The sequence below is a fragment of the Gopherus evgoodei genome, chromosome 5, assembly GCF_007399415.2.
Source record: "Gopherus evgoodei ecotype Sinaloan lineage chromosome 5, rGopEvg1_v1.p, whole genome shotgun sequence".
In the NCBI taxonomy this organism is placed as follows: Eukaryota; Metazoa; Chordata; order Testudines; family Testudinidae; genus Gopherus; species Gopherus evgoodei.
The window spans coordinates 12,815,630-12,825,097 of NC_044326.1; the positions used below are offsets into that span (position 1 = coordinate 12,815,630).

Below are 9,468 nucleotides of genomic sequence, written 5' to 3' on the forward strand. Positions count from 1 at the left end.
AGGTCCAGTTCAGCAAAACACTAACACGTGCTTAACTTTAAGCAGCTGAGTAATCCAGTCCCAATTCAGTAAAGCAATTAAGGACATGCTGAATTGGGCTAGATGACTCAGGTCTTTCGTATCTCTGATTTTTATGCGTGTCTGTCTGTATTGGGAGGGTAAATACGTTCATTTACCTTAGATATGAATTTCAATATGCTAAAAATTGTACCACTAACTGAGAATGTTTCTCGCTATGCATGAGGATTGACTTGTTGTAGAAGGACTCCATATGGCTGGAGATGTGCGTCCTGTGAAGTGCTGAGCAACTGCAGCAATGGGAGTTGAGGTGAGTCAGCATCTCACAGGATCAGTTCCGTGAAAAGCTGTGATGGTTCTTCAGTGTCATTGCTCAGTGCCTCTTTGCCATAGACACGCCCAGCAATGCTAGAAGCTTTAATATTTCCACACTCTGTCCTGAAACTCAGAGGCAGCTTAAATAGCTCCATCGCTTTGCATAGTCACACCCACTGTCATTGCCTTGCGTCACTAAGCAGTCAGTATAAATGCAGCAGCCCACACTGCATATTTCACTGGGGAGTTTCTAGCAAGCCAGGTGACAGGCAGCATGACAGCACAGATGCTACTTTTTGTAATGCTCTTGCTATGGATTCAAAGTAGGAAGGATAATGAACGTGTGAAATGTGGCAACCATTTATTGGTTCAGCTGCTGTTGTGCTGAACCATTGGCATGTTTAATTTCTAGTACCTTTAAACTTTTGCAAAGTGAATTTCCTAACCATTTGTGACATGTGCACATTTTCTTTCCACATCTAGACACCAGTGGGCAGGTTATGTTGACTCAGTCTCCAGAGTGGCTCTCTGTCCTCCCTGGAGAAACTGTTACTATCAAATGCCAATCTGATACAGACATTGATGATGACATGAACTGGTACCAGCAGAAATCCAGAGCTGCTCCTAAGCTCCTTATCTATGAAGTTTCTAATCGTCAAACGGGGGTCCCAGCCCGTTTCAGCAGCAGTGGCTATGGGACAGATTTCACTTTCACCATCAGCAGTGTTGAAAATGATGATGCTGGAGATTATTACTGTCAGCAAGGTGATCGTACCCCACTCACAGTGTTAGAGACCAATACAAAAACCTCTCCCTGCTGCACAGTATGTTCTGCCCGGGCCATCTGTTCTACAGCAGTTACATACAGGGCACTTCTCAGATCTACAGCACTTCCCTACTCAGTCATGCACGCACAGGAAACCACATAACATTTTTCATTGTTTTCCCTCAAGCCATCTCAGCTCTTCATGAATAGTCATTTCCATGGAAGGATCTAGGGTTTTATTCCCTCTTGATAAAATAAAATATTTCATCTGGGAAAACAAATTAACTGTTGTTTAAGAGGAAACTCTCTACTTCGTTCCTTAAGTTTGCAACTAATCACACAATACTTTAACTAGGTGATATTGGGAAAATCTGAGACACGCGAGTATACACTAGCAAGGGAAAAGAGGTTATTTTTTTCCCAAACAGAAGCCAGCAGAAAATTCTGTTCATGGGTCCATTGTACATGGGTGCAGAGCTAGTTACTTTCACACTGGAAGGAACAATCCACTGATGTGACTATAAACCTGCCTGGACTCCTCTCTCAGGAAACGTGGCTCTGGTTTATCTGAAAGCTCAGCCGCCTCCACCTCCCTGCAGCCAATAGGGCTCAAGGCCTAGAAGACTTTTCCCAGAGCTTCGTTCTGCCTTATGGAACACTCTGCACCAGGGCCAGGCTCAACTGCAGTCCATGCATACCCCAGGGACTGCTCTTTCTGTGACACCAGCATAATAGTCCCAAAGGGATCAAGGAAGGATGAGGAGGAGGTGGGAGCAGGCTGGTTGTGCCCAAGGGAACAGGTTGTATCACTTCAAAGGTGATTGAGGCCTACTCCCCCTGCACACCACAGAGCTTGGTGGGGTGGGATGGAGTGATTCTGAATTCCCTTCATCCTCTCCCACCCACAAACACACACACTCTCAGAGCAGTGCCTGCCTATCAAGCACGTTCTAGTCGGAGCTTAGTATAGATAGGATAAAGCTTCAAGTTGTTTACTATTTAAATGAGGAAAAATTGTAATTGGTGACCATCCTGTGAGCCAGAGGCAACTGCAGAGGATAAGGAGAAAGTGATTCATTTTCCCAATGAACAATATGCAGCCTCCTAGCCAAGAAAGGAGGGAAAGGCCGGGTAATACTTCTGTACTACTAATTTCTGATAGTTGTGAAAAAGAGAGTACCTCAGCCATTCACACATCAGTTCACATCTATGGTGGAGCCCAATTGAAATGGAACCAAAATGTGGTCCCTAGGAGGCTTGGTTCAGGTCAAAAACCAAAACCACCAAGACAGTTTGGATCCACCTCACTGAATCTGACCCACCACTTCCCAGGCTCTAGACACTCACAGAGGAGTTCTAGTTTTGTCCTATCTCTAATCATTTCTTGTATGTACCATATTATTTGGGAAGGTAATTGTTTGTAGGTGTTGTGGGCTGTATTCTGCTCTCACAACCAGCGTGAGTCCTAAGTGACTCCACTGACGTTAGTGGAGTTTCTCTGGATGGAGCTAATATCCATCTGGCCCACCTGGCTGTGACTTTATTTCAAGCTGTGTGAAAGGAGCAGAGATTCTTGCAGGGGGCACAGAGAGGGGAGTCCCAGGGCCTGGGCAGAAGGCTCTGGAGGCCTGTGGCAGTTGATGAGAGAAGATGACAGTTGGGTGAAGTAACAGGGAGTGTGAAGCTGCTCAGGGACCAGCCTCCCAGCACTGGGGCTCCAGATGGGATCTGAGGCTCAAAACCTGCAGCCTGGCAGCAGTTCATTGGTGCCAAATAAAACTAATGTCTCCTTCAACCTTCCCCAGGTCCAGCCAGTTCTTGATCCGAGCTAGGGCTGACACAACCCAGGTGTGACCCAGGAGAACACCACCACGGCAGAGGGATAAGGAGCGAGCACCCAGGGCTATGATTGTAGACGCATCAGGGAACTGAAAAGGCAGTTGGAGCAGTTGTGACTGGAGCTGCCATGGGGTATGAGGCTGCCCAGGAGAAGGCGGTCATTATGGAGCCTGTTTTATGGGCTGGAATGGAAACTGATGCTGGTACCCAGCATGATCCCATGATCCCAAAATGCAACAGCTGCTCCAAGGGGAGGCGGGGCAAGAATTGCTGCCTCACATCCTGTATCTGGCCATGCGCGAGTGGCTGCAAGGAGTGCTCCAGGACAAAGACACACAAGAGGTGTTGCGTCAGGCACTTGTCATAAACAGATAGCTAAGGGTTAATGTTCTTTTATCTGTAAAGGGGTTACAACAGTAACCTGAAACACCGGACCAGAGGACCAATCAGGAAACAAGACTTTTTCAAATCTGGGTGGAGGGAAGTTTTGGGTGTGAGTCCTTTGTTCTTGGTCTGTTCCTTTTCTCGTCTCTGAGAGTGATCTTTCTATCTCCTGGCTTTCTAATCTTCTGTTTCCAAGTTGTAAGTACAAGGATAGTAAGACAATAGATTTATATTGTTTTTTTTTTATTTACATGTGTGTAGTTGCTGAAATGTGTTAAATTGTACTCTTTTTGAATAAGGCTGTTTATTCAATTTTTTTCCTTTAAGCAATTGACCCTGTATATTGTCACCTCACGTCCTGTATCTGGCCATGCGCGAGTGGCTGCAAGGAGTGCTCCAGGACGAGGACACACAAGAGGTGTTGCGTCAGGCACTGCACTGGGAGTTGGAAGGGTGTCCGCAGGATGAGGCCATGCAGGCATTTCTGCATCAGGCCCTGCAAGACAGGATGCGAGAGGCTCTCCACAGCGAAGCCATTGAAGAGCTGCTGCCTCTGGCCCCATATCTGCAGCTATATTGGATTTTCCTGGTGGAGATCCTGCAAAGGGAGCTGCATCAGATCATGCGTCTGCAGATGGTTCTCCAGAATGAGGCTGTGCAAGAGTTGCTGCTTCAGGGCCTGCAAGAGAGGATACGAGAGCTAGTCCACCATGAAGCCCTGCAAGAGCTGCGGCGCCAGGCCCAGTGTCAAGCAAGGCCAAGGCAGCTGTGAGTGCTGCTCGGTGATGAAGCCATGCAAGAGCAGCTGCCTCATGGCCTGCCTGAGACACTGCACTATTGGAGCATGTCTGCATTCAGCTGTGTCATTAATTGGTTCTGCATGTGGAGCTTTATGCCTGTGGGCCACATCCTCCACTGCTGCAAAACATAACTCCATTGACTTCAGTGCAACTGACCTAAATCAGTGGATTGTCCCTGTGTTATATGAACAGTGACACTCTTTGGAGCGTTCTTGTCCTCCCAGCACCAGAACAGCTCTCTTACCAATCAGACACAAAGACACTCAGTCAGAATCCCCATTTACAAGGTTTCTAGCTGTACAATACCCCATATGTTGACCATTTCTTTTATCTGACTTTTCTTGCAAACCTTACAAAACAAATTACAGCCAACCTTTGCGCTGAGCAAGCCGGCACAAAGAAAATGGATGCAGCCAAAAATTCATCTTCCACAGCTGTGCACGATTCAGTCCACGGCATGGAAACCAAATCATGTTTTTTTAAAACTAAACTAGGAGCATAATTCTTATTTCAGTAGGCCAGATCTTCAGCTGGTATAGCTCAAGATAAAAGTAGCCCCATTAGGGTGAATGGAGCTACATTTATGTATAGCAACCAGATCTGTTCAATGTCTTTGTCAGCTAATACTATATAAGAGCACTTGCCCTAAGACAACTGTCAGCTGAGATATTTAAAACTTGAGTGGGAGGCAACTGGGCAAAGGTCTTTTCCATCTCTAATTTCTAGGATAGTATAAAGTTTTTGGCTACCTTGGGGATGTAAAAAGCTTGGCTTAGGTCAGAGATGAATGTCAATATGCTCTGTCATATTTTTATTTCCTAGAATCAAAGATGTGTCACAGAAAAAACAAAGGGTGGTTGATGTTGTACAAAGAAGCAATGTGACAAAGCTGAAATGGTCACAGGTTATAAGTGTCAATTGAAAAGGGTCCATTTTCATTTTTTCTGGGCCGTGCTTGATTAAATTCTGCTCTAGACGCAAACCCTGGCTTCAGATGATCCACAAATATCAGCATTTTCAAACTACACCCTACACCTCAAAGACAATGTACAGTGCTCAGTCATTTTGCATATTCATTCCTGAGTGTCATTTCCTTACTGCTCTGAGCGGGGATTATAAATCTGTCAGGTGGCATTTCAGATTTCACTGCAGGGCTCTGAGCTCCTCGTAACTTAGCATGGCCAAAACGATTCCATATACACAATTTTTCCTGATGTTGTTTTTCGGGATTCGAGGTAGGATAATGAAAATATTAACACCGAGAAGGATATATTGGGCTGCGCTCTGTAACATGCAATTACTGCTATGTTTAACTTTTAGTACATTTAAAGTACATTTCACAATATTGTCTATTATTGGCATTTTCTTTCTACTTCTAGACTGCAGTGGAGAGATAGCAATGACTCAGACACCAGCATCCCTATCAGTCATTGTAAGAGAAAGTGTTACTATCCTCTGCAAAGCCAGTACGAGCATTTATGATAGCATAGCCTGATACCACCAGAAACCCGGAGAAGCTCCTAAGCTGCTTATCGATGAAGCTTCAGACCATCACACAGGGATTCCCGCCCAGTTCAGCGGCAGTGGCTATGGAACTGATTTCACCTTCACGATCAGCAAGGTTGAAGCCGTTGATGCAGGAGATTATTATTGTCAGCAATATGATGAGTGGCCTCTCACAGTGATACAGACCAATACAAAAACTTCCCTATGCTGTGCAGTGTGCATTATCCTGGCCATTTGTTTTATACTTAATGCATGGAAGACACTTCTGGCCTTAGATTGTTTTGAAGTTAAATCTCATATGACCAGAAAACAGAATGAATTTAAAAATGCAATCCATATCTACTTTTATTCTGTAGTCTCCCAATAGAAATGCCGTTTCCATCAGTTTTCATATCCTTATGAACATTTAAGATTTCATATATGAAACACTTAAGACAAACAGGATATAAATATCCACTTTGCTTAACACTTAGGCTGCATTATAGTCAGATTTAATCTGAAGGGATCATGAAAAGTATAATATACCCATTTTTATTGGAATGAATTTCTTCAGAGCATTGAGAAGCTGCACAGGTACTGAGGAGTAATCACTGTCTGATATTACTGTTGCAGTTGTTAATATTAAGTATTATACCTCAGTATTTCATCCTGGGAATATTTTTTAAACAAATAGCCTGCACAACACACAACATCTTTGATCATAAAAATATGAAAACTACTGTTTAAAATTTATCCCTATGACTCACTAGTCAATCTTGATTGTCAAACTGTCCAGCAGTGGGTGAAAAGCATGAATACCAACCTCAGAGCCGACCACTAAGAAGCAAGGCACAAACCCAGATTGGCTGTGAGTGCTATACTTAGAGTTCACCAAGAACGTATCAAGTGTAAATTCCTCAGGCACTATAACAATCTAAAAATGGAGTCAAAGACAGTCCCCTTGGGTACTCCCCTCTATCTTGCCACTCAGGTGAGTGTACCTTTGCGATAGATGGTCCCTTACACCAAAAATCACAACAATATTCAGGTTACTCCCAGTCCCAAAGGACCAGTCACTTACTCCAGGTCAATCACACCTTAGATCTCACACCAAAGATAACACTTGTAGCCAATCCTATAATAAACTAGCTAAAAAATTATTAACTAGGAAAAGGAAATAAGATACCTACAAGATTAAAGCAGGTAAACATATATACACACAAATGAGTTCCAATCTTAAGTTTTAAAAAGTAATAGCTCTATATGTCCTTTAGGAGTAGAAGCCCAGGCCATGCACTCTGGACCCTTTGTTTTTGCTTAGTAATCCTGGCCCCTCAGAGTCCAAGCCGCATAAAAAATAATCCTAAACTGAGCATCAATATGTGGGGGTTGGACTAAGACAGCTCTGTAGTGGAAAATTGGCTCCATGGTATCAACTGCCTGTTGAAATGTACAGCTGGAGACATAAAAGAGGAGACACGCATCGCTGTAAAGAGATGCAGCAGACTACACAGTACTGCACTCCCCCAGGAAACGTGCTCACACCTGCTTGGGCAACACTACTTTGATTGATTAAATTGTGTGGACCATTCTGTCACCGAGCACTAGATGGCAATAAAAAGACAAAGCACTTCAGGAATGGACACTTCAGTCAAACAACATGAGGTTTGTTTAATATTATCCAGTTAAGAACATAAGAACGGCCACACTGGGTTAGACCAATGAACCATCTAGCCCAGTATCCTGTCTTCTGATAGAGGCCAGTGCCAGATGCTTCAGAGGGAATGAACAGAACAGGGCAATTTATAGAGTGATCCATCCCCTGTTGTCCAGGCCCAGCTTCTGGCAGTCAGAGCTTTAGGGACACATAGAGCATGGGGTTGCATCCCTGACCAGCTTGACTAAAAGCCATTGATGAACCTATTCTCCATGAACTTATCTTATTCTTTTTTGAACCCAGTTATACTTTTGACTTTCACAACATCCCCTGGCAATACATTCTACAGACTAACTGTGTGTTGTGTGGAGAAGTACTTCCTTATGTTTGTTTTAAACTTGCTGCCCATTAATGTCTTTGGTTGGCTGCTGGTTCTTGTGTTACATGAAGGTGTAAAGAACACTTCCTTATTTTCTTCAAACCAGTCATGATTTTATAGACCTTTATCATATCCCCCCTTAGTCATCTCTTTTCTAAAAGGAACAGTCCAAGTCTTTTTAATCTCTCCTTATATGGAAACTGTTCCATAACCCTAATCATTTGTGTTGCACTTCTCTGTACTTTTTCGAGTTGTAATATATATATTTTTGACATGGGACCTGGAGATGGTATTCACGGTGTGGGCTTATCATGGATTTATATACTGTCATGATATTTTCTGTCTTACCTTCTATCCCTTTCCTAATGGGTCCTAACATTTTGTTAGCTTTTTTTGACTGCCACTTCACAGTGAACTATCACGAAGAACCATCCACAACGACTCCAAGATCTCTTTCTTGAGAGGTAACAGCTAATTTAGACCCCATCATTTTATATATACAATTGGAATTATGTTTTCCATTGCTCATTGCTTTGCATTTATCAGCATTGAATTTCATCTGCCATTTTGTTGCCCAGTCACCCAGGTTTGTGATCCCCGTGTAATTCTTTGCAGTCAGCTTTGGACTTTGCTGAGTTAATACCACACTAAAGGTCTCTGGTGAGACAAGACACTGTTCCTGAAGCACTTGGAGGCTGGGACAATCTGATTTCCTTTTCCCTAGGAACACTATTATTGTTGTATTTTGGTCCCTCTTGTGCAGTAATGCCCATGGCACTGATACTGTGAGAGATTCAACATTCAGAGAGAGAAAACACAAATTCTTTGTGTCTCTGTCCAAGCTGAATGGATGTACACCAAAGCTTTTTTTTTTCTCTCTTCTCTTGGTGAAAGCTGCTGGTCAATAATGAGCCCATTGGGGATACCTGTCCCACCCACTCCTGGTCAATTACAGCCTCAGTCTGACTTGTTTTTAACTGTGTAACTAACAAAAAGAATTCACCCAATTATCAGTGAAAACTTTGATCATTTATTGACTAGATATTCCCCCCTTGTGTTGCATGTGCATCTTTCACTTGAAACAAGGGCTGCCTGCTTCAAAGCAGAGAACTAGAATCTACCCCCTGTATCTCTGCATGCATTATATAGATGTTGTGGTATCTGGAACCACTCAACACATCTGCAGACAGACACAGACACACACACACATTCACTAAATGGACCAACAATATTCCCAGCTGGATTACACAACATTTGATATACAACAGAGTCACAGCATTTGTCCTAAATCAGACCCAACACTAGTGTCAATTCAAACTGGACACTCAAGACATAAAATGGAAAAGTCCAGTAGAAATCTTATCTCCACTATTTATCTAATAACCGCCCCTGGGAGGGGATGATCTAAGATAAGTAAAGTCTTCAGAGACAATTTACATACCTCCCCCTCTTTGCATTTTCACACCGGAGTGCCATTTCCTCACTGCTCTGACCAGGGATTATAAATCTACCGGGTTGCATTTTAGATTTCACTGCAGGGCTCTCAGCTTCTAGTCACCCAGAAGAGTCAAGATGATTTCCCACAACCTGCTTTTCTTCATGATGATGTTTTTATGGATTCAGGGTAAGAAAGAATAAAAATATGGCATTTGAAAATGGTTTGGGGTTTATCTGGAGTGACACAGAATTCCTAGTATGTTTAATACCGAGTAAATTTAATCAAGTGAAACTTACTTTTAAAAATATTGTGACAGACACAGAATTTCTTTTTCTTTTTAGACTCCAGCGGAGATATTGTGATGACTCAGTCACCAGAGTCCCTATC

At 43.1% G+C, this 9,468-nt stretch overlaps 2 gene segments (V, D, J or C); both read left to right on the plus strand.

Moving 5' to 3' along the window:
- The first annotated feature begins 580 nt into the window (after positions 1–580).
- LOC115651991 lies at positions 581–1,262 on the plus strand. The segment is given in 2 exon segments: positions 581–656; positions 817–1,262. Coding segments are annotated over 2 exon segments (495 nt in total).
- Positions 1,263–9,165: 7,903 nt separating this feature from the next.
- Positions 9,166–9,468, plus strand: part of LOC115652928 — a 547,780-nt gene continuing 547,477 nt past the window's right edge.